General features: G+C 39.9%; 2 protein-coding genes across 2 annotated transcripts; one reads left to right on the top strand and one right to left on the bottom strand.

Annotated features, from left to right (window-relative positions):
* Positions 1–2159: 2159 nt before the first annotated feature.
* znf341 (zinc finger protein 341) lies at positions 2160–11552 on the bottom strand. Its single transcript, XM_034696818.1, has 16 exons — positions 11449–11552; positions 10505–10615; positions 10170–10360; positions 8774–8923; positions 8327–8629; positions 7824–8007; positions 7592–7682; positions 7405–7495; positions 6995–7181; positions 6660–6904; positions 6360–6568; positions 6024–6120; positions 5674–5806; positions 4945–5056; positions 4714–4784; positions 2160–3144 (listed from the first exon to the last, which is right to left on the bottom strand). The coding sequence occupies exons 1-16, from the start codon at positions 11477–11479 to the stop codon at positions 2555–2557; spliced, it is 2796 nt and encodes a 931-aa protein (XP_034552709.1). The 5' UTR covers positions 11480–11552; the 3' UTR covers positions 2160–2554.
* A 1112-nt stretch (positions 11553–12664) lies between these two features.
* Positions 12665–24185, top strand: e2f1 (E2F transcription factor 1). Its single transcript, XM_034696125.1, has 7 exons — positions 12665–14350; positions 14611–14710; positions 16164–16383; positions 16605–16757; positions 17570–17684; positions 17775–18057; positions 19589–24185. The coding sequence occupies exons 1-7, from the start codon at positions 14099–14101 to the stop codon at positions 19825–19827; spliced, it is 1362 nt and encodes a 453-aa protein (XP_034552016.1). The 5' UTR covers positions 12665–14098; the 3' UTR covers positions 19828–24185.
* The last annotated feature ends 1696 nt before the right edge of the window (positions 24186–25881 follow it).

The following is a 25881-nucleotide window of genomic DNA, read 5'->3' as shown; positions in this document are numbered from 1 at the left end:
TTAAGAACTCTTTTGTTGCTCCAGAATTTTCCATGTACAACTAAACCACTGTCACTTTCCTGTACATGAAGACAAGTTGTAAATGGTGTCAATAACAAATTTTCTTTTGTAAAAGAGAGGTTTTAATAAGAGGTTTATGGTATAACTCTATATTTTCTTTTCCCTGGTTTAATTTCTGATGTACATGAGAGATGTGTAATATAGAAATTGTCACCTTAATAAATTAAATCAAAAACATGTGGCTCTGCGTGTGATGAATGGCTCATTGGGTGTTTTTGTTTCAGTCTGTTGATGTGATAATCATATGATGTGTGATCATTCCCACAAGTCTCTCTTTAATGGTAAGTTTAAGGGACATGATTTCCCTTTATAACACTTTGTACATCTGTTTCATGAGACAGGTGCATGGGAGATGAATGAGTCCTTCAACACTGCATCAAACTCATCAAACTGTCAGTCTTGCAAAAATATATTCATTGCACATTTCAGTGCTAGTCCTTCATCTCGTCATTCAGTCCCGTCCTCTGGAGAGCCCTGCTCTGTGAAAGCATCATCTACTGCTCATGATTGTCTGCACAAGGCTCTATGTGATAGAAATTATTCAATAGTTCTTCACTTTAATTAAAATCATTCTGCTATTGAACAGTTTATGCAATAAAACATACTTACATAACCCAGCAGAGGGTCTCACTTCCGCTCAGTATACCTACACCTGATTAAAACTGATCTATAATGCATACACACAGAATCAAACCTCAATGGAGCCATAATCTATAATAATGTTATATAATTAAAAATCAATGCTAACTGTTGAGCCTCCCTGAGGTGTTGTTGGCCTAACCTGAACAGACATCAGTGAAGAGAGGGGCCTGCCCGATAATCCTGGTCATGTGCTGACTCTTGCAGCCCATCTTGCCTCATCGATCATATCTGGGTTGTGGGAAAAGGTAGGGACCATATGGTGGGTTATGTAACTGTAAAAAAGCAGACTCAAGACCTACCTTTTAGTCTCGCTTTTAACTGAGTTTTATTCTTATAACAGTTTTATTTCACATTACTGTATTTATTTATTCATTCATTCATTCATTATCTGGTTCAAATTTGTGTCACTTATTTTTTTAAGTATTGCATCTTATTTTCTTTTAATGGTTTAATATTTTAGTTTTTTATAATTTCAGAAATTAGTTTTATTTTGGTGAGTTTAATTTCCTGTGTTGAGTTTTAACATCTTATTTTACCTCCAGTGTTTCCTCATCAAGATATCATGAGAGTGTTTGCTCAGTTCGTTCAGCAACTTCTTTTTCATTTTTTCGTTTATTTATTTATATTATGTTATTATTATTGTGAGGTGGGGTTGTTGGGGCTGGGGTTGGTCTTAGGATGTTTTTTGTTTGTTTTTATTTTATATATATATATATATATCTATATCTATATATATATATATATATATATATATATATATATATATATATATATATATATATATATATATATTAATGTATTCTATTTTAAGTTGTTTTTAAGTACAGCACTTTGTGTTACAATGTCATTGTATGAAAAGTGCTTTATAAATAAATTCTAATTGATTGATTGATTATCATTAGAGCATATATATTGATATGAGGGCTTAATGTGATGAATTTGCTCACTGAGCACTTTTCCTTTTCCTTACTGCATAAGTTTTTCAAATGTACATTTGGACACACTCAGGGTCTTTACTCTGTTCTCTCTCAGACCAGTCTTGGAAAGGTTGGAAATAACTCACTGACAACTAAAAGGACACATGTAATGAGTTGAGAGCATATTGAAAGTCACACTGATCAACTCAGTCTCAGCAGATGTCTGTCTAACTTGAGTCTGGTCCTGCTGGAGGTTTCTGCCTGTTAAAGGAAGTTTGTCCTTGCCACTGTAACTTGCTAAATGCTGCAAAGTGCTCTGCTCATGGTGGATTAAGATGAGATCAGACTGAGTCCTGTCTGTAAGATTGGACTGGATCTTATCCTGTCTTGATGTTGGGTCTTTGTTAATAATAGAACATATGGTACGGTCTAGAGCTGCTCTGTTTGGAAAGAGTCTGAGGAGAACATTTGTTGTGATTTGGCGCTTTATAAATAAAGATTGATTGATTGATCATATAAAACAGTGAAAGGACAATGTTATTAGTTTTTAAAATGCAAAACTTTATAAATATGCACAAAAATATACTGCCAGACAAGTTGAAGCTTATATAACAATACGTTTAAGCTGCATAAATAACAAAAAGTGTTGTTAATAGTTTTGACATCATGACATTTATAATGAACAGCTGCAGCTTGACATAAAATCTGTGCTCAAGATTATTTTGGCGACAAAATTTCAACAGATAAAAATAATTCTCCAAATCATTTCATCACTTTTAGCAGAAGAAGTAAAAGCAGTGCAAATAACTTAAATCATGTTTTAATTTAAAACAAATCTTAAAAATTCTCAGACCCGACGGTCTTCATAAATAAAGTTTAACGGGGCTCATTTGGTCCGGGTCCAGGAGACATGTCAACAAAGATGACGCTCAGAACTACAAACATGGCTGCTGCAAACAGTTCTGGTCATTGTTCTGCATCTGCTCCAATGCTCCATCACCATTTCTCATCCCACCCTCCTCCTCCTCCTCTTCCTCTCTTTCTGTTTGTTCTTCAGTGTTTGTGATAGAAACTGCAGCCTGACAGCCCTCATCAGTCCTCCCCTCTTGCTCCTCCTCCTCCTCCTGTGTTTCCCCTCGTTCTTGTCTGTCCTCTGAGCTGTCTTCCTCTCTGTCACCCCCACCCATCTCTATTCTTTTGGCATTTCCTGTGAACCTTCTTCTGTCCTCTTCTCCATCCTTATCCTCTGTTGTCACTTCTCCGTCCTCCTCTTCCTCTTCCTCTTCCTCCTCCTCCTCCTCCTCCTCCTCTTCCTCCTCGTCTTCAGTACCTCCTCCTTCAGTTCCTGTCCCGTTCCCCGCTGCGGGACATTTGTGATCTCTGTAGTAGCTCTGTCTGGTGAATCCTTTGTTGCAGGTGGAGCATCTGAAGCGGTAGTTATCCGTGTGAGACTGCTGATGCTCCAGCATGTGAGCTCTGCGGCTGAAGGCCTTCTGACAGAACAGACACTTGTAGGGTTTGATACCTGGAGGAGAGAGTTTCACATCAGTGTTTTAATGCCTGCCTACAGAAAGAGACCTTCTTTCAGAATCAGAATCAGAATCAGAATCACTTAATTTATCCGGGGGGAGGAAATTCAGTAAGAAACAAAGATAAGTTCACTCTCTTCAAAGTCACCAGACTCCATTCATAAAGTTAGGGGTTTTATCTTGCAGGGCATAGATGTTGCTGTTTCACACCACCTTGGTGGGCTGTTATTTAGTGTTTTTGTGTTACACTGACATTATATTGGATCCAAACTTATAATATACAACACAAACATTTTACTGTGACATTTAACAGACCCAGGTGCCAGTTATCCAGTGACTCCCTGATCGTTTGTGACATAAATCATGTTGAAGTCGTTTTATTGTCAGAACCACTGATTTTATATTAATATGGACGATTCACCTCCATCCTCCTCCCATAGTAAAAAAGTGAAGCCAAAATGCTGCCTCGATGGGCAACGATATGTACTGCACTGGTGGACTCAAGACCAGCCATAAGGGATCTAGCTGGTGGAGAAGTGGCACTTTCTTCACACCCCCTCTTCTTACAAAAACACTTTTACCTACAACACCAGAAATCCTTCAGGTCAGTAAAGTCCACATCAGGACTGAGTGTTGTGTTGATTTGAAGCAGACACTCATAGTAATGGAGGTCAATGACTCTTGTGTACGTGTTTGTTGTGTTTTCTCTAATCGTTCCTCCTCTACTCTGTTGTAAAGAACGCTGCAGGAGCATGTATTTGTCAACAGAGCTGTCACTCATGACATCACATCCCCTCTTTGTAAAATCAAACAAATAATTCAAGCTAATTTTTGCAGAAAAATAAACACTTTGACACAAATTAGCATAGGACATAACTCTGACCGAAAGCATGTTGAGAAAAATGTATTTGATCTGTATTCCTATTTCCTTCTTTGACCCATGTTCCATCTGTTAACATGGAGGAGGCTTAATGACCTCTACTGCTGCAAGCCACCAGGGGGAGCTCTAAAAGTTTAGGCTCTGCTGAAGCGCTCTTGTGCCTTCCATGTGTTTATACAATCTGTGGTCAGAGCAGTTTCATGTTTACAACGGCTGTTTCCAAAAACCACCATCTACATACTACCTAAAAACGTAGTATGTAGTACACACTGCACACTGCATACTGTGTTTGAAGGTAGTGTGTAGTACGACTGTTCTTTTGTATCTGTTTGCAGTATGCCAGGCCGGGCATCGCCGGATTTCTCCTTTCTGCTTTTTTAGCATCACTGATAATTAAGGAAGTCAAGAAGTGGTTTATATGGAATTTAATAATTTCCACAGCCCCTAAAATCAAAGTGCTCCCTGCAAAAAAGAAGAAGGGGAACGTTAGCGCTGTGCATTGTGGAAAATAGTACGTGAGGGAGACTGGTCTGATGCATACTGAGAAATTTTCCTGAATCACCCGGGAAGTGCAGATTTTGCTCTTGGTCACATACTACATACTGAATTTTGGCCAAATCAGTACGCACTGCTAGTATAGTAGGCGGTTTCCAAAACAGCATGTCTTACAAAAATATTCACTCACCAGAATGGGACAGAATGTGAGCTTTGAGTTTGTCCGGTCTGTTAAATTCTTTGGTGCAGCCAACATGTGTCCTGTGGAAAAAACACAGAGAACAGAATATTCAATGTACATAAAACCAGAAAGGAGGGAGGAAGATGGAAGAAAAGTTTTAAAAGGTTTGAATTAGGAAAAAGAAATTATTGTAAACAGACCAATGAACTCCTTCAGTTTTTGTTTTTCTGAGAGGCTCACCTGAAAGGACATTTGTATTTCTTGAAGGGTTCGTGGATGAGCATGTGTCGCTTCACTTTGTCCTTCCTGTTGAACGTCGCCTCACAGAGGGAGCATTTGTACGGCTTCTCACCTAAGAAATAAATAAGTGTCAAACATGCCTTTGCACACTCAAAATTATGAGATATAGAAATGTTAGTGACCACATCTCAGATGGCACTATTATAGGAATAATGGTGAGGATTTTCTGCAGAGAAACAACACGGACCGAACAGTTACAATACCTTACCACTGTTGGGTTTGTGTTGAGCTGACACATTTTTATTTGCATGTAAATAATTATTTTTTTCTCTTTTTTACTGATTCAATTTTGCTTCTGCCACTATATCTTTTCATTTACTATCCAGCTCAACTTTGGTGTACATTAAAAACAGCAAAAACAATCCTTCTCATTCTGAATTTAAGTTAAAATGAAACATTTCTGTCTGTTTCAAGTGCTTCTTTTCCTTGTTCCATTTTGCTCCACAGGATGCTATGGCTTGTTAGCCTTGGCAGTGACAACCATGGCTGAAGATTAATAAATAAAAGTGCTTGTACCATTAACTCAAACATCCTTCATTGATAATCTGCAGCGGAAATAATACACACCAGCCTGTGACTTAGGACTAAAACAAAGGCAGTGCCTGTCAGCTCAGTGACTTCGCTATGAGACACCAGACACCACATTCTCTTTATTAAAGCCTCTCTCACCTGAGTGAATGCGTGTGTGCAGTTTGAGGTAGTGCTCTGTCTTGAAGGCCTTCTTGCAGATCTGACACTTGAACCTTCCGCCAACGCCATGAGTGGGGAGGTGGCGTCTGAAGTATCGCTCACATGGGAAAACCTAATGGACAAAAAGAGAACAGATCAGGTCAAAAATAGTGACTTGGTAAACAAGAACACAAAATATCTTGAGCCTGACTTTGTGACATGCACATTTCAGGCTGAGATATGAAGCATAGGAGACTTCTGATGGCTGGACTTTGAGTATTAAGAAAAACGTTATATAAATCCTATTAATTAATTAATTAATTAATGTATGCACAGCAGTGTGTTTGTACCTTTTGACAGTGTGGGCAGGGATAGTTGTGTGAGGCAGTAAGAAGATGTTGTTCCAGTGCTTCCTGGGTAGAATATCTGCTTTGGCATTTCACACACCTGAGGTGAAACACGGGAAAAGTGTTGGTTTCTGTTAGGAGTCAAAAGAATGTTCTGACCAACAACAGTGATATTAGTTGCAGTCATTTTAAAGCGAGTGGATTGTCAAATTTTTAATTTACACGTAAAAACTATCTTTGCTTTGCTTGCGGTCCAGACAAAGGTCAATGGATGATATCTTCCCTCACACCTTTCCACTATTATGCAATTAAAACACAGATACAAGTGTTTGAGCTGACCTGTACACGGTTGTTTCCTTGCGTGTGCTCTGTTGTGGGCAGAAGCAGTGGGAGTACTGGTGGACTCCCAGTTCAAATAGCGAGGGGAACACTTTGCCGCAGAGGTGGCAGCGGTACGTCAGCTGCTCCTGGTGCGTCCTGATGTGCTCCAGAAACTGATCCAGCTTGTGGAAGGTCTGTGAGCAAGACTTCAGCACGCACTTATAAACCTGCAAAGAAGTCACATTGGTTAGTGATGTGGGGATTCAAGGAATAAAACAACCAATCAGAAGTATTTAGATGTCTTATCTCTGGACTCACCTGCTCCCCTTTGTGCTGGGTCAGATGGGACTTGAGCTGGAAGTATGTCTTGAATTTGCTGGCACAGAACTGGCACTGATAGGAGCTGTCAATCAAGACTATCTGTTTGGTCTGAGCCTGGCACTGCTGGTTCTGGTTGGACTGCATCTGCACCTGAGGGAGTCTGTTCTGCCTGTTCTCCTCTCTGCCACCCTCTGGATTCTGCTGAGCTTCAGTCACAGTCTCCTCCAGCTCCCCTGCAGCTTCTGTAAACACGCGTTGGAGTCACTACACAGGTTGGGCACATACATCTGGTCCAGGTCTTCCAGCTCTATGAATTAGAATATTACTATTACCTGTTTGAGCTGCTTCTTCCTCAGCTTGTATTTGGCTGCTCTGCTGTTGTGACCCCTCCTCTTCAGGTTCACCTTGCTGCTGCTGCTGCTGCTCTCGGCCCCTCTCCTCCTCGTTTGTTGACACTGGTACCACCTTGACCGTGATTGGTAATCTTGACACAGTGCTGGCCACACCCATAGGCCACACCTTGAAGAAAATACAGCTGTTGTTAGTGTATTATTGGTTTCTGCTGCATTCGTATCTAATGATTAGTAATACAATAAACTAGAATAATGCTTTTGTCACCTCTGTCTTAAACCACAGGCCTACAAATGCTGAATGTAACCCCTAACCCTTAACCATCTGTGCTGACTTTTGAGGGTGTTTCTGTGCAGATAAATGTGTTAAAAAACAGCAAACTTCCTCAGACCTTGTGTGTCTGCATGTGTTTCTTCACGTTGGATTTCTGGGCAAAGGCTCGTCCACAGACGATGCACTGAAACGGTTTCTCTCCTGTGTGACTGTAAGAATTAAAACATGAGGAATTAGAGGATTAATGGTCTGTTCTTCATCCATTTGGAGACAGGAAGAGTCACCTGTGCTGGTGAGTAACTCACCTTCTGATGTGCTGCTGAAGATCAAAGTTTTTCGAGAAGATTTTGTCGCAGAAATTACACTTCAGCTTTGGACCTTTTCCTTTTAGCTGCTCTGCTCAAGAGAGGAAGATTGACATGTATCAGCATACATCTCAAACATTTCCATGCATTTTTTTTGTTTCTCTCAAAACGTTCTTGATTGAGACGATAATTTAAAAACATAGCATTGTTATTTGATCTCTTCCTGACATACCTGTGGCTCCGTCCGGGCTCTTCTTGCTGCTCCTCGGTCGTTTGGGAATGATGACCTTTTCAAAGTCGCCCAGCTCTGCGAGATTGGTGGTAATGCTGCAGAGCTTTGTTTTGGTGCCTTGTTTCCCGGGGCAGTACACAGGTGGGGTGTTAAATGACTGGCTCTCCACACACTGACTGGGAACCTGGAGATAAGGAAAATGTGATTTGTCTTAGTCTGGGATAAAATTCAAACAAAAAAACTCTTCAAATGTTTCTCAAACGGCTGGAATCACTTTATAAAGAAACTAATCTTTTGTTTTGTTTGTTTAAAACTGTTTAAAAAATATTAATAAGGTAAACATAAATCAAAAGTATCCAACCCTTTAGCCAAATGAGAAAATGATTATAAAAACATGAAACAATGACAGTAGAAACACAAAATGATCATCTTTGTAAAGGTTTTTAATCCTCCAAAACATTACTTTTTGTCCCATTCCTATCAAATAAAAAATCTGAACTCACTTGCACAGGATGGAAAGGCTGCAGACCGAGGGTGTGGATCTCTGCACCTCCACCCCCTGCCATGTGGGGCAGCGTGCTGTACACCTGCACCACTGAGTTACTGTGGCTAGCTGGCACCTGTGAAGAGAGCGGCTGCTGTGGGGGCTGACCAGCAGGGTGGGGGTGGGCTTGTGTCTGATTGGATGGCAGGGCGTGGGAGGACTGCTGCTGCTGCTGCTGCTGCTGTTGGTGATGATGATGATGATGGTGGTGGTGGTGATGCTGCAGGTAGGACACGCCAGCTGTGTGCATGCTCAGGTTACTCTGCAGAACAAAAGGTTAAAAGAATAATGTTTGATTATTAATTGACTTTAAATATAATTAATTTTACCAAGCATGGAATATTTGACATGATCAGGACACACAGGAGTGACATCACACCTGCTGTGTCAAGTGATTCCATATTACCTGTATGGGCGTCTGCATGGCGGCCATTGGCTGGTCGATGGAGGTAAACGCTGAGATAGCCGACATGAGAACGTCGTCACTCACCAACACGTTGCCTTGAACCAGAGTGTGTGTAAGCGGAGAGGGAGGCACTGTGATATATGTTGATACCTGAAGGAGAAGAGAGGGTGATATATTATATTACTATCATGGTAAACAAAATACTAAACATATGTGACAGAGCATGCATGATTATGTAAAAACTTATGATTCCTCCCTAAAAATTGCTGAATAATGTCTTTAAAATCATCATGTCTTCACCTAACTTGCATGAGTTATATGAATGCAGGTGTGTGTTATCTCAACATGATGAACATTGCCTGTATGTCAAACTGAAAACTTTTTCATTCCTTGTGTGAACAATGCTTTTATTTTTGTACTAATTTAAAGCTCTCCTGTACACTTTAAAGATAAACACATTTTACACACTAGAGAGACTATTTCTATGTTTTGATGTTTATTTTATTTCAATTGGATACATTATAGTTATCCACTAAAACACCATGTAATAATCTTTATTTCCAAAGAAAATAAACAGGTATTGCTTTATTTGCACACCTTCACTGTTAGCTTGCATTATTCTTCCTGAAAGTTTGTCATGTTTTTGTGAACAATCTTTCATTTTAACATCCTTTATACAACTCTAAGAGCAAATATTTCCAAAGTGCCTTTATTTTGTGTCTTTGATTCCATGCCTCCGTTTCCTCTTATGTTTGTCTTATTTTTTCCTCGTTGGAAATCAGTAACATCAGATTAACACGCTTCCTTGTTTACTTTTTAAAAAATTAATAAAACAATAATAATAATAATTTTATTTGTAGAGGACTTTTCAAAAAACAAGTTACAAGGTGCTTCACATGGGTAGTAAAATAGAACTGGCAGTTAATAAAGTCAAGATTAAGAAATAAAACATATTTTAAAAGACATAAAATTACCCTAAAAGAAAGGAAAACAATTATTTTAAATTATATTTCTTAAAACGGTTAAAATAAAATAAAATAAAATTCATATAAAATCAGGAAAGGCTCTACGATAAAAGTATGTTTTCAGAAGAGATTTAAAAGAGCTCAGCAGACCCGTTCTCCTCCATTTTTGTATAAGGAATGCACAATAAACCTCTGCCCAAGGATCTTAATACACGCATCGGCTCGTAGGGTACTAAAAGGTCTGCTATATACAGTATATAGTTAGGAGAAACTCCATGTAGAGCTTTAAAAGTAATCAGTAAAAGCTTAAAATGAATTCTAAAACAAATTATAACTGTACAGATAAAGCAACTAAATATGACCTAACCTACTGACTTTATCAAAAGAATCATAAATCACATAGAAGAATAAAAACAAGGCGTCCAGCTCACCTGTCTGTTTGCAGGGGTCTGTGGTCCAGCACTGATTGAGGGGACAGGTGTGTAGGCGTTTGTGGAGGCCAGAGACACCGTGGACAGGGAGGGAGCGCTGGACTGGCACTGCTCTCTCTTGTGTGTCATGAAGGCTGGCAGGGAGTTGAACTGTTTCTTACACTTCCCACAGAGGAACACGTCTTCATCGTCTGCAGGAGACCAAACATGGAGGTTTGAGGAAAAACATGGAGGTTTGAGGAAAAACACTTTGTAAGCACAATTAGTGATGCTGCAACATCAGAAGCATATATTGTAATCACACAGCTGTCATTCAGTGTATCTGCTTTACACACCCATCGACTGGATGGTGGACGTCCCAGAGACATTCTGGCTGTTTGGGTCAGGAACTCCACCTTGGCCATCCAGCAGAGACTGGACTGCCAACACTGTCTGGTTGTCCATGCCTGAAGAAGCAGAGGGGGAACGATGGGGAAGAAATGTGACATAATTCACTACTGTATTATTGACTCTATAAGGTGTATTACATGTACAGCAGAGTGTTTCTCCACAGGGGGCGCCAAAATCAACACAAAGCAAACTTTTCTCACAGGAGCTTTAATGCATACAGGGAACTTACCTTTAAATATGTAAGCTTGATAATTATCTAATCACTGCACATGTAAATGTTTGCTGTATCAAATTCAGTTGTGTTAGTCCAATATGAATGTAATATTCCAGTGGGCTGCACCTATGGACAATCATATTTCAAAGGAGGGATTTGTAAAGGATTCATAAAAGCTCATCCTTTATTACTCTAAAGTACCCTTATTATACATATATTAAAGTATTTAAACACATTTGAAGGAAGTAGTGTGATGAATGTCTCAAATCACTAAAACACACAGAGCATAATCTCAGAGTAGAATGCTCTACGACTCACTAGTCCTTCAAACACTATAACACAAACACAGTGTGCTTTTATCAACAGAGCCTGCTGAAAAACATTATCATTTAGTCCAAGCAGGTGAATTTTGTATTTTTTTAATGCCGTACTGAAACACAATGACAACGAAATTCAGTCATAGACTGTCCATAAGATCTAAAAATATCAATGTGTTTGTTTGTTTACAGTCACAGTCCCTCCTTACCTCTACAGGGAGCTCTGTTAGCAGCTTTAACATCGTTTTATAAATCACTTTCGGCACATTTAAAATGTCCTCTAAACCCGGCTCTGTGTAAAATGCATGTTGACATTTTATTATCGCTGTAGTTGCGTAGTTATTAATATTTTTCCTACCTTCAAGCACTTCAAATATTGCCTGCGCCATCTTGTTGCTCTTCTCCTGCGCGATCTGCGCTCGATTAGTCAGGGCTGCCTGTTGAGGTCCTCTCACACACACAGGAGACCTAACACAAAACAATGAAGAGATTTATTGGAGTCTTCTTTTATCTATATATGATCAGAATACTCAAAAAGAAGGGCAAAAAAATAAATTAAAGAGGGGGAATGATGACTGTTTGTCCAAAGCTACTTGAATTTTTTTATTATTCTTTCATTTTAATCATTATTATTGTGTTTTATTGCTTTAACATTTATTTATCTTATTTGATTATTTATTTATTCATTTCTTGTATTCATTTGATCTTGTTAAAGCTAACTTATTTTCAACTTTTCTCTCCACTATTACTTATTTTATTAATTGTACTGTATTGATTTTGTTTGATTTTTAAGTATTTTATTTATAATCATGCCTATTACAACTTTACCATTGCTGTTGTTTTCTGTCTCTGTTATTCTGTGAAGCACTTTGTGCTGCATGTTTTTTATGTATGAAAGGTGCTGTATAAATAAAGTTGAGTTGAGTTAAGAAACTGTACGGTTCATTTTTTGTTCAATGTGACACACTAGGTTGTAATAATATGTATTTTTTATTAATTAATTAATTTTATTTTTCATTTAAAAGGACCATGCATATTAATGAACACTTTTGTAAATATGCCGAAATTAGCCAAACGACAAATTTATATCTGTAGTCCCTTGCCAGATGTTAAAAGGCTCCCTAAAAAGATCAAGATTAAACAAAAAACAGAAAATAAAATAGAGTAAAATATAATCAAAATAAGAAGGGAGAGGAGAACCCAAAACACAAACAAAAAAGAAAAAAAAGAAAAGTACAAATAGCACCATACGATTGAAATGACTAAAAGCTACATAAGGACATAATATGACAGTGTTTGAGAAAGTGGCCATGGACATAAATGTGAAAGTTTTATTCGAGGATAATTGTGGGGAGAACTCTAAAACAAAAAACTTATGTATTGTCAGTATGATTTTTTTTTTTTTCTGTAGATCATGAACGCATCTTCCGATCGATGAATCTGCTCTTGATTGAATGACAGACTGTCGTTTCCACCAATCAGAGCCCTCCTGTCCCAACCTCCGGAAATAACCTCATATCCACCAATCATAACGGTCGGATTAGCGCACGTGGCTGTTTCGCGGCAAAACAGATTTCGCGCGAAAACTGTCCGATCCTTGTTTCGATGTAGATCAGCTGGGACAATAACAACAATAACAGCCGATAACGGGGTCCGGAAGACGGTTTTGTGGAGGGACCGCACCCACAGTGATCAACCCAAGGACCCACGGCTACTTTCTGGACACACGTGCTTGTTTATCTCTGCTTTATTTTCTCACATTTCCAGTTTTGTCGGACTGCTTCCTGCGTTCCCCAACAAAACGAGGGGGTTGAAGAACTACGGCTAATAAGCTAGCATGCTAATCTGTCTTATATATTGTTATTTAAGGGAACATCTGTGTCCTCGGGTCATTTGAGTGTCTTTTTATTTGAGATACTCTCGCAGATGTTGCTTAGCTGTGGTGATGCTTCTTGCCTGGTAGATAATTTGTTTCGATAGCTCACTACTGAGAAGCTGCTGTAAAGTTTTAATAACCATCTAACTAAGCTCTCTTTTATTCAAAAGCTTTCATTCAGTACTCTATAATGAGTAATCTTTTCTCTGCAGCGGGTTGTTTGTGAACCTGTGTCTGTGTTTGTTGGTGGGGATCACGTTAGCTCGTTAGCAGGAGAGGTAGCTGTGCTGAGGACAGTGTGGCCAGGCCTCACGGCTCTACTTCACTGTCAGGACAGATGAAAACAAAAGATTAGCTTGCTCCTTTGCTAGCTCGCTAATCTCCTGTTTTCATACATGCCACGGACAATTTGAGAACCCTTGCTTTGGAGAGATATCAGCAGCTAAGCCTCATGTCGCTGAGTTGGCATCATTTAGCAATATAGTATCATTTGCCAAATTTCCTGTTTGGCAGAACATCCTGTGCTGCTGTTTCATGATCAGAACAGAGCTTACTTTAAGGATATAGTACGCTGACTTTTAAGTGACACTGTTTTTATGATGTATTTGGAATAGCGCGAGACTAAATTGATAAAAGAGAGAAGAGGAACTTTGGGAGAAATGCTCAATCTGCTAAAACACAGCTGCAGGCAAACTTTAAGGTTTCATCATTCGTTGAATCCTTCAAGCAAACCAAAAGAAAGTAAGTGTTGATCAGGGCTGGGACTCGTGATAGGGTACTATACCTGATACACTGCTCATGATAATATCAACATTCAGTCATTTTACAACACTTAAGAAGAAACTGCAGGACAATCATATAATGATTATCAGAAGAATACAGAATGCTCCTTGAAGTCAAGACTTTATGTCACCAGCACATCTGGGAGGAGTCCTGACCCCCTGACTGAAATCAAAAGGTGTTTTATTAGAGTGCTGTAGCACTTTTTAGATTAGACTCTCCATACTTATCCCCAGCTATATGATTTTATCGCACAAGTCAGGACGACAACATATTGCTGTAGCAGTATTTTGTCACACCCTAGTGTTGATTGTTCAAATCCAGTTTGTGGGGTACTTAGTGACACACTGCCATGTCAGAGACTCTGATAACGGGGCAGACATCGGAGGATCTGTTGGCTGATTTTGAGACCCTGCTGAACTCTGGGAGTATTGACCTGGGCCAAGAACACCAGATCGTGATCATCACCAGCCCCAGCAATGAGGGACTGCATCCAGCTGCTGCCCCCAGCAGCACAGGGGAAATCCTTCTCTTTGCCACGCCGCAGGGCCCAGCTGATGTGGGGATCCTCGACAAGAGAAGACCAGCACTAGGAAGACCTCCGGTGAGAACAAGGGAGGGGGTAAGGTGTGGAAAGAAGTGAAAAAGAGATAGGGGAAGTTATAAAATGGGTGTTCCCTGATTTATATGATGTTGAAATGTTCATACAAATGTGCTTCTGCCTTTGTTACAAAGTCCACCATCCTGTTACTTTCAAAGTTTCACTTTTGTTTCCTCATCTGAACACTTATATGTGAGAAAAGAATGTAATGTTACTGTATTATCTACTGCATTGTTGCTCTAACACTTAACATGTTTCTTCAGGTGAAGAGAAAGTTGGACCTGGACAGTGACCATCAGTATGTCAGCACCACTCGACCCTCTATAGGCCAAGCACCACCCTCCACACCTGCCCCTCCCAGAGGTAAACACACACACACACACACACACACACACACACACACACACACACACACACACACACACACACACACACACACATAAACACACACACTTAAACACACACACTTAAACACACACTCAAACACACACTCGCTTAAACACACACTCGCTCAGAGTGCAGTCAACTGATTTTTGTTATTTCCTAAAGTTCCTAGCAGGAGCAGTGACACGTCAGCTGCACATGTGCCCTCCATCCATCTATCCATACATGCGTACTGTGACCTTTGCTCCGGCCCCCTTTGTCCCATAAACAGCTGTCCTTTTGTGAGCACAGACAACAGCCTGCCAACACGTCTGTGTCCTCACTGACTCCTAACTTAAACTCCCCCTCGATTTCAATGACAAAAGATTCAATATTTAGTACTAAAGGGTGCATAGATATTTGTTCTCCAATAATAATAAGTTAGGATTAATTCAGAGTAGAGTAGCATGACATTAGTGAATCTGACTGCTTTCAAACAGGATGTTAGCACATTACGTTACATAAAGAACACATGTGAGAACATGTTGGCATAAACAAGTGTGAGGTCTTTAAGATATTTAACTGGCGGTGAATGTGATAGAATCCACTACTCGGATATAAATGTCTCAATAGCTGAAATTAGTTTTAAATTAGTAACCCATTAAAACACAGAGCATTAGCTTAAGTCACTTAAGTAGGTATTTTTCGCCTTGACTGAGAAATCATCACAAAAACAGCTTTCTGCTCCTCTCCTGACAGTGTCTTTCTAATTCAAAAAAGAGGGAGGAGTTTAGTCTAAGAGTTCTCCACAGTCTTCAATGAGAAGGATTGGATGCTCTCCTTCACTCTGTCACTGTTTGGTGTTTTTGGACAGGAACTTTTTATAAGTGTAAGAGTAGATGGAGGATCCTTTGCTTTCTTTGTGTTCACAGTGTGAAAAGTAGAAGTGATTTTGGGGTCCATAAAATTTAAAAGACGGACTTCTTTATCACATATTCAGATTAATAATCTCTCTGAGTGGTGTAATGTGTTGCTTTGATCACGAGCCAATGGTATCTTTAAAACCAGTTTAACAGTTTGTAAAGTTTGCATTAAAAATGCACAAAAATACACAAATTACAGTGAAGACTGAATGTGCACATCCTCTGCTTTCTATCTCTGACAGTGTCATGAAACAAACTACACAACACTCACACAGAGCCACACACAGCGCCCTCCACCTTGTTGCTGTGATTTTTTATTTGCTCTCAGCCACAGACCGGCTTCCAGCACTTCAGATTTTCAAAGAGAAAGGAAGCTTTAGTTTCAGGGAGTTCCAAAACCGTTGCTCTGAAAACATCTATAACGTGCTGTGGACAGACGAGGGTGTCGAATATTAAGGAAATAAACTGCTGTGTGTTGTAGAAGCAGCCTGTTTTTAAACTGTTTCTGTTCCCTTTCCTACTGTCTCTAGTTCCTCGTGTCACAACAGAGAAGTCTCGGTATGACACCTCCCTAAACCTCACTACCAAACGCTTCCTGAACCTGCTGTCCCAGTCTGCGGACGGCGTGGTTGATCTGAACTGGGCCTCGCAGGTCCTAGATGTCCAGAAGAGACGCATCTACGACATCACCAACGTCCTGGAGGGAATCCAGCTCATCTCCAAGAAGTCCAAGAACAACATCCAGTGGCTGTGAGTATGAGATGGACATTACTGTGTTTCAGATCAGATGATGATGAGTTTAAAAAATAGTATTAATATAGGATTGGATTATGAAACATGGACAGGTGCATCCATAAAACATTATGAGACAAATCAAGAAATCAAAAGGTCCGCAGAGATGAATCACAGCAGACTAGCTGGAAATGTCTTTACGATTCTTTTACTGATCGTCTTCATTTCTCCTCCTGCAGTGGTAATCGGGTCGATGCAGCGCTGGTCGCCCGGCACAAGGAGTTGCAGAGGGAGGTGTGTGACCTCACGGATGCCGAGGAGCAGCTGGATGAGCTCATTAATAAATGCAACTTACAGCTGCGGCTGCTGACAGAGGAGCCACAAAACAAGAAATATCCTTTTGAACAGCTGTGGATGTTCTTTGATGATAACTGGTTCAAACCATAGAGATGAGTTACACAAGAGATGATACGTGCTCATGGTGATCACTCACGGTGGGGTGAATGGAAAGGGTTTTATAAGCAACAGGAGGCTTGACTGCACTTTGTTTTCTTTGTGGTAATGTAGAGTGTATGTAAATTCAATGCAAAGGCCCCACATAGTATTTATTTGCACTGCACATGTCAGACAGGCAGTCTTACAAACAGAAGTCTCCTATGCAAAACACAGACAGCAACAATAGGAGGGACAAGGACATGTACATGTAAAGAGAAGACCTCCTATAGTCACAAAGTATTTGTTCATGCCTTCTACTCTTTTCTCTAGTCCTGTTATTATACACGTTTATTCTTTTAATCCTTTTCTTTCTCAAACATTACTAATCTGCTTATTTTGAAGTCTCAGATGTTGTCAGTCCAAAGGCCCTCTGAGGGGAATGCTTCATATGTGGCTGAAGTTTTGGTCTTTCCCTTTATGGCACTAGTTCACCCATGTGCATCCAGTCATTTGAACGATGGAGCATTTTGAATGTTTTGCAAAACCCTGCAGTGAGAGAAAGGACTCAGCACATTAGATGCTGTGACCAAATCACCGTGCAAAAGTGGAAATGAAAGCAGGAAAGGCAAACAAACAGAACGTCCTGTTTTCTTCCACAAGCTAAACCCCAAGGACAAGAGCTCCAATGACATTGCCCCTCTTTACCAGAAGTATTCTCAATCAGATCACAAGCAGGTGTATTTAAGTCCTTAACTGTTGTGGTCTCCACGCTGGGTTATGTGCGCTGCCAGGACTTAAGGAAGTCGTTTGACTCCCCAGATCAGCTGGTCATGGTGATCAGAGCTCCACCAGAGACTCAGATGCAGGTTTCAGAGCCCTGCAAGGTACGAACCTCAAACATCATTCAGCCTGTATTATATTTTTATTTGAGGTTTTGAGATTTTAGCCTCACAGTGCATGTTTCCTGCTCTCAGGGTTATCAGGTGTCGCTGAAGAGCACGCGGGGTCCAATCGACGTCTTCCTCTGTCCAGAGGACAGCTCTGGCGTCTGCAGCCCCGTGACTGGAAGCAGTCCATCAAAACCCAATTCTGACCCTCCCCTAGTCCTGCCTCTTGCACAGCCCACAGACCAATCACAATCCAGAACATCCACAAACACACTGGACGTGGGTTTATCATCACCAGCATCCACGTCGTCCACGGTGACAGCAGCGTCTCAGCAGGACCCGTCATCCCTTGTGTTAGGCACAGACACAGGTGAGTGCTGTCCGCTCTGTTAATATAAAAAAGGATGTCCTTGAAAAGAAAATGTCAGCACGTGTTGCTTTAGTCAGCATTAACTTGTGTCCTTCATTTTGGATTCCACATTATGGAAGAATTTTGTGCTGCAGAGCTGACCTGACATCCTCAGTGTGTTGTGAGCATTGGTATAGACACAGAGCTGATAACAAAGTGCTGCTGATGTTGATTTAACTTTTTGGGGTCACGTTGTTCTTGTTACTTTAAATTCCACCTCAACAACTAGGTTGTCTGTGTCTCTAACATATGCTCTGCCTTCCAACATGCATCACTTTTAGAACATGTTACTCTAATGTTACACACACTGACATCTCAACAGCTCAGACACACTCATGTTTTCCTCCATTTCACAAATGTAGTGAACGAGTCTAACTGTGGCGATGACAAATCTTCAGTCAGAGCCAAACATTTGTTATATGAGGTTTATTAGACCAAGGCCACCTTAGAAAAATGAATCATTTTAAACTCCAAATCCAGCAGCACAGAGTGGTACATGTTCACAACAATGCCAGATGTTGTCGTCCTCTGCTCCTGAGGTCAGCTGTGTGTCCACTGACAGACATGCAGTGGGACTGAGTGCATGCTGTGTTAAAGAACAAAAAAAAATATCCAGAAGAACAAACAATACTTCATAATCCATATAATTATTCAATTAATGTAATCATTTAACCATTTGGGCTGAAAAGCGACTGAAAAAGGAGAAAGTCCCATCTATCAAAAAGACCTGAGGGGTATACTAGGAAGCAAGTTCAACTTATCCCGGATGTCTTTTCCTGATCTGGCTTCACTGAACCTGACAAAGAAGATCTCTCTAAACTGTCATACGAAGCTGGTTATCAACATGCTGAGTCAATGTAGAATTACTCTGAGTGTGTTCACATGAACGAGGCGGCACGTCAGCACGTTGATGGATTTTTCAAATTTAGGGCACAGATATTAGAAAAATCTGAAGAATTTGAACACATAATCCAGATTAATTCAACACAGCTCTGTTTGAAACAGAAGGACTGAGAGATAAGCCGAAAACACTAATGACGTTTTATTTCTCATCATTTAGAGCAGAAAGATCTGACTAAAATAACTCTGTTTATTCTCTGACAGTGATCTCTCCCTCTGATTGAATCTTGTTTCGTGTGTGATAGTTTTAGACAGAATATTTCAGCTCCAGCCCTGACGGTATCGAACTGAAGGCTGTGGAGAAATAAGAATGAAAACATGATTCAAAGTGATAAGCATGGGCAGTTTTATATTTAATATAGTACAACACCTGACTCGCCTGTTTTAGACTCTGTTTAAGTTTGATGTCAGGAAAGATAATCAATAACTTTCATCAGTATTTTATTATGTAAAATCATACAGGTGGACAAAGTGTCCTGCCTGTCTCTCTCCCTCACGATCAGCTCACAGAGCTCCATGATAGAGCGAGCTGAGTGTAAGTTGAGTTTTCTCCAAACTGATCTCTGATTATGAATCTGTCTTTCCGTGACAGACTCTCTCCTCGGAGGCGACCCGTTCACCCTCGGAGACATGCCCGATTTCGACTTCTCACCCCTCTCCTCCTCGGACTTCCTGACGGGAGACGGCTTCCACCTCCCATTGGACGGTTTTATCAACTTGTCCCCCCCTCCCAGCCACGACTACCACTTTGGACTCGAGGACAATGAAGGCATCAGTGAACTGTTTGACTGTGACTTCGGGGACCTCTCACAGGTTTTGCAGGATAGTTAGATGAAAAAGAAGAGAATGAGGAGGAGGTGGAGCTTCTCGTTTCAGGACTCTTTCTGTTTGTCGGGGTTTATAAAAGAGGGCAGGAAGTTCAGGAGGTATCTTCGTCAAAAACCCAGACTTCATGTTTTAATTGTGGGTTGTGGGAGACTGATAGTTATTATCTTAACGAACCCAAAATTACCGCCTAAACGACAAAATCTCAAAGTCCCCAAATTGTACAGCACATCATTAGCACTTCTTTTGGCCATTGAAACGTTTTAGACCAAGAATTTAGCTTTAGTATAGCTATTTAAATTATTTATATGAATGTTTTTGGTATTTTCTACCAAGTGAGGTTGTTGTTGTTATTATTGATGAGGTTTTATCCGTGTGGATAGCGCAGGTGTGTGCATTCAGGTATGTATCTTTGAGCATGTGTGTGTGTGTGTGCGTGTGTGTGCGTGTGATATATGGACTCATAGGGCTGGTTTTCCTAAACACTGATCAGCTTACATCTACTCCTCATGCTGCTGGCTCATAGAGCAGCAGGGTTGTGTTCTGGGAAGTTTTTTTTTCCAGAGAGGAAAAGTTTGCATCCCACAGACGCTGCTTCTATGAAACTAGCAATGAGAGAAGTGCAGGTTCAAAGTCGGGCTGTCCAAAAGCATCTCTGACTGTGCGTAAGGTGTGGCGCTGTCATCCTGTCAGTGAGTGGACTGTCTTATCAGGCCTCAAGTTTAACATTTCCGCAACCACCATCTTGCTTTTGGTACTGAAAGCTGGAGAGGGGAGCTGGAGACAGAGGGATGTGTTGGCAAACTCCTAGGTTTTCAGCTAATGCTTGCAATGGCTTTATTAGCAAGCTGCATCAAAATCTAACAGATCCCTGATATTAACAAGGAAGCTAGGTTTAGCCAATGTTAAACAGAATTGAAACAGAATGTAGAGCAAATGTTTCCTCCTTGGAGTATCTTTCAGTTTGGCTAAATGCTCATCAAGACCACTCCTTCAGTGTCCCATGTCAGCAGCTTGTTAATCACAGGTTACATTTAACACTAAAACTGTCGCGACACAAACCGAACTCATGTTTTATAAGCTGACAAATCTCAACGCTTTGCTTGTTTGCTTCTGTAGTTAGAAAGTTTATGGCTGCTGACTTTGGCATTAAAGATTGGTACATCAAAAACAGCGTGTAAGTTCACTGGACTTACATTTACTTCATGTTTTTAACAAATCAGAGTTTAACCATTTTATAGTTTATGCATGGCTGCTGTTTTAAAAACCCAACATTTTTTGGGGGTACTTGTAACTCATACACTGGCCTTTTCTACCCTTGATGGGACCTTTACATAATGAGCACTGCTGTTCTAAAAGCCACTATGAGGATTTTGTAACTGATTGTGAAGTAGTGTAAAATTAATCATGATGCTTCTTTATAATCTGCAAAAGCAAACTTAACCATCAGCATGAGGCTGTAAATGTCTGTAGGGTTTTTAATCCCTGTAACAGCTGTGAGGAGACTAGATAATTGACAGCCTGCAGGAGAAATTCCCAGTGAGTGATTCATTAGACTCCTAAAGGTTTGTGAGATGAGAAGGCAAGAAGAAAATTCTTGCCATCTCATGCTCAGGATGAAATTAGCATTTCAATCTGATGTAGGTCTTTGTCCACAGGGTGCGCCAAATGAGACAAAACAAATGTTTGTCACTGCAGCTTTTAGTAGACTGAAAATCAGCTATAAACTAAAAACTAATAGTGGAAATTTTGGTTGAAGTAGGGATTTAATTTTTTCAAAGATCTTACAAAAAGACGCTGCAACATTTTACTGAGTTTTTCATTCTAGATGATGCAGGTTAAAGAACATTGCTTCATATACACAGTCTATTTAAGGAAATTAGAAATGCATTTTGCGACTGCCCTCCAAGCTGACCAACAGATGAGCTTCACCCGGTGTGAGTGTGTGGAAAATGAAAACACAAAAGAACAGAGATGCTTTTGGGGAGTGTGGTGCTTGTCTGTCTTCAAATGAAAGGTAACACAATGGGCTATAATGACCTTTTGAATACTCTGTAGCTGTTCTGTCTGGCATCTCTGGATGTTTCTGAAGCCATGATCGTAACCAGAAAGGACAAAGCAAAGTGTTCACAGCAAGACTAATAATGTGGATTTGAAAGTTCCAGACATGTTCGTCTGTGTGTTGGAAACCAGGTGATGATAGTCTGCAATCGTAAGTCCGAACTGATACTGAGTGTGTTCTTTATTAGTTAGCTAGGCTCTTAGCCTTAGTCTCAGGTGTTTGGAGCAGAGCAAAGTCTTAATTTTTGATGCAAACGTGTGTGTAAGTGTTAGAGACGCATCTCATGGGTCGCGTGTAGGTTGATAATATTTTTAACATGTTTAGAAATTGTGTCGTGTGTTAATATTTGCCTTTCACTTTTTCCAGCCAAGGGTTTGAGGGAGAATAGTTCACCAGATGCCTGTAATCTACCACCCCTTAAACTCTCCAGCTGTTATGGTCATGTGGAGAAGCTCCCAGCAGGTCCTGACTCTAAGCTAAAGTTCACCTGATCTTCTGATTTGAAGCTCAGACGCGTCTCCTCCTATACTAATCGAATCAGTGCAGAGCAGAGTGAACTTTAGGCTCTTGATGGGATTTCACAACAGGGACTTTGAGTCATGTTATATGCACTTCAGATCAGTTCAGAAAGTTAATGTTCATGCCTTAAATCAATGACCTTTACTATGTGCAAAGGAGGTACCTGGGGTATCTTATCTCGGCCCCATGTGGATCAATTCTTTGATTTTCTAAAACCAGCTCCGTCTTCACACGCTACGTCTTGACTCATTGATCTTCATTCTAAAAAAGCAGCAAACACACATTCACATCATGTACTCGGTGTATGAAAGGAAAAACTGTCCTGTAATTTCTTGTATATATTGTTGTTTCTAGACAAGTCTGCGTGTTTTTTTTTTCTTATTTTAAGTTAAGTAAGCTAACATGTTTCTGCATTCCTGAAGTTTTTGATGTGTGCATGGGTGCATGTGTGTGGAGAATAGTGTGTTTTGTTGAATTCTATATTTATTTAAAAGGGTCTTAATGGAAAAACGGTACAAGTTTTTTCATTGATTTTCTGGCAGGAAGCGACTGATCGTTCATAGATGTCATTGAATTGTGAAAACAAGCGTTTTGTTTGTAACTTAGCTTCTCATTAGCAGCACCTTTAAGTTTCATCACATTATAGATAAAGTGTTCCTCTGTCTCACTTTCTGTGCATGTGTAACCTTTGCATTGGCCAATGGTGCAGGAAGAATTAGGAAACAAATTCAGAAACAGTTGAACTGTTATTCAACTCGGCTCTCAATGCCGTGTTTCATTGCAGACTTACTTAAACATGAGTTTTTGTGACTACTACTTGATGTTGCAGGCAACATAGCTAATGTAAGGTTGCACATGTATCATAGTTTAAATCCTGGGTGCCTCAAACTGTCATGTAAATGTGTAAAACATAACTGCGTTCACCTTTCAAATTCTCAGATGCTCTCTTTTTTTCCAGTTCTGTGCAAACCTCCAAAACCAGCCTGACGTCGCATCAGCGTCTGACACGTTTCAAACTGACAGCAGCTGAAATGTTTGGCTTCCATATCACCCATATAACCCCTGTAATGTTTTTTCCCTCTGTGTTTATCTTGTGCTTTAGTCTGATCAGCATGGTTTGCAGAGTGTGAGCAGTTTAAGCTGTTGACCTTTGTGAACTGTGTTGTGTTTTGGTTACCTGCAGGACAAAGTCAGTGCCTTGCTGAGGTGAAATATGGATTTTTCATGAATAATCAAATCAGGATTTTGTTTGGTGTCAGGTCGTGGTGAAGAATGCAATGTTTTCAGGTTTTGTGTGGTTTTTATGTAAAGAAAAAAAAAAAAAAAAAAAAAGGCTTATGGTAACATTTGAGCCAGGGTTGGAATCAAATCACCTTCAGTTAAACCCCTAAAATAACTTTATGAAATGTCTGGTTTAGGGCTTTTTGAGCCGTACAACTATATCCAATCTCTTAAAGTTGTTTAATTTGATAAAAAAAGTTTCTTATAGTGTATTGAATTCTGTTGGGAGGAAAAAAGTGCAATCTGGTTTCCTGGTTTAAACTATCAAAGGGTGAATTGACTCCAGCTCTGAGAGTCACTTTTCAAAGTGCTTTGAAGAAACGTATCCAGCAACTTAACAATCACTCACAGTTATCCTGTTTTGTTTTACAAAACTTTATTTTTGTTGATACATACTGGAAAAAAAAACAGGTTTGTACTTCCGAATTATTAATGGGCCAAAATATGCCCTTTTGTATCAAATGTTCTTTGACAAAAATAAAAAAATACTATTTTGATTTGATCATTTCGTTCCACAGTTTCTCTTTCTGCAGGTTGAGCCAGGGCAGGTTAGATAACTTCCTTTGTACCTGTGTTAAAGTGAGTGAGTCGACCTCCTTTCACACACAGCTCAGGATGAGACACGATACGTGTTAATGTGTTATTTCTAACCCTTGCCTTTGCTCTCATGACCTTCCTGCTTTATTTTGCTACCCTTGTTGAGCACTTTGTAACTTGGGGTTTTTTTTATTATTATTTTGGAATCACGTGAATTCACATTTGTTCAAATAATTTTTCTATGTTATAATGCAAATAAGAAAAGTGCTTTGACAGATCATGGGGTGTCTGCTTCACAAGAAAATAATAGATACAAATACTTTGACACACAGAAGTATGTTTGAATACCTATTTAAACAAAAGACGGTTGATTTGAGGAAATATATGACAATCCATTTCTTCCATATTTCCTCAAACTTTGCTTTCTGAAAAATGTTCTGCTCAGTGACATTCAGAACACTGTTTATTCTGCAATTAGCAAACTGAAAAACATTGGGACATAAATTGCACTTTTTCTTACAACTGATCATTAATACAAAATAAAGAGATGAGACTTTTATGTTATTACTGCTTTAAATAACCAGAAATAAATATATTCAGGAATTCACCCTTTTTCTAGTTGTTCTTAGCACATTAACTGACAGTACCCCCCCAAACAGCTAGAGGGAACTCTTCACCCAGCTCTGTACAAAGAGGACAGAAGACAAAGCAGGGAAATCTGTTACACTGATACAGAATGACCAGAGACAGACAGAAGACTTATTACAGAGGTGTTTACATCTGTTTGTATCTGTTATTTGAGCATATATTTGATTTCTAGGCAGTAAATCCTGAAGATTTTAATCTCCTTTGTTGAGTTTGATGAGTGAAAATTTAATTCAGTCATCAAAACAATGCGACCAATGTGCTGCAGCAAAAAGCCCAACAAAGTGACTGTTAGAGAATTGCTTTCTTTATACCCAGCCATTCCACATATCATCATTAAGATATGAGTGTGACTCGCTTTATAGTATTGTAGTCTAGTGTTGTAATTGCGTCTTACCCCTATTGCAACACCTGTAATGAGTTTACCTTACCGAGTATAAAACCAGATTATTTTCCAGAGAAAGGTGTCTGATTCACCGGAAAGCAGACTGTTGGACATAGTCAGGGTAGGGATATCTTTCAGGAGTCAGAAGGGTTTTTATTTCAGTTAAACAAGTATGAACAAATACCATATCAGTTTTTGAGGCCTGGTTCTGGATTGTAATGATGTGGTCCAGACCTATATACCTCAAAAAGTAGCGGATGCACTGAGATTAATATCCTACTGCACAGAGATCCCCTGACTTTACTCCAGCCTACCATTGTTTTCACCTCTGGGGTTTTGAGCTTAATGTCTCCAAAGCTTTTGATGAATTGCATGAAATTAAGTACAACCATTCAGTTCCTCCTTGGGATGAGCTATGACAACATTTAACCCAAAGTGCCTTTTTGAGTTGGGATTTGCTCTCCAACAATACCCCACTATTTTAAGGTTAAAGAGTTATTTATTTGGAGTGAACTGAGGTAGGTGAGGATGAGATGAGGGTGAGGTAGCTGGAGCTATCGGGGACCTAAGGGTTGAGACTCGGTGTGGGGGCACATTTTGATGTACTCTCTGGTGTTGCATCCTCACAGTT

Source organism: Notolabrus celidotus, chromosome 11 (genome assembly GCF_009762535.1).
Source record: "Notolabrus celidotus isolate fNotCel1 chromosome 11, fNotCel1.pri, whole genome shotgun sequence".
NCBI classification, from domain to species: Eukaryota; Metazoa; Chordata; class Actinopteri; order Labriformes; family Labridae; genus Notolabrus; species Notolabrus celidotus.
This window is presented reverse-complemented; position numbering and strand designations above follow the sequence as displayed.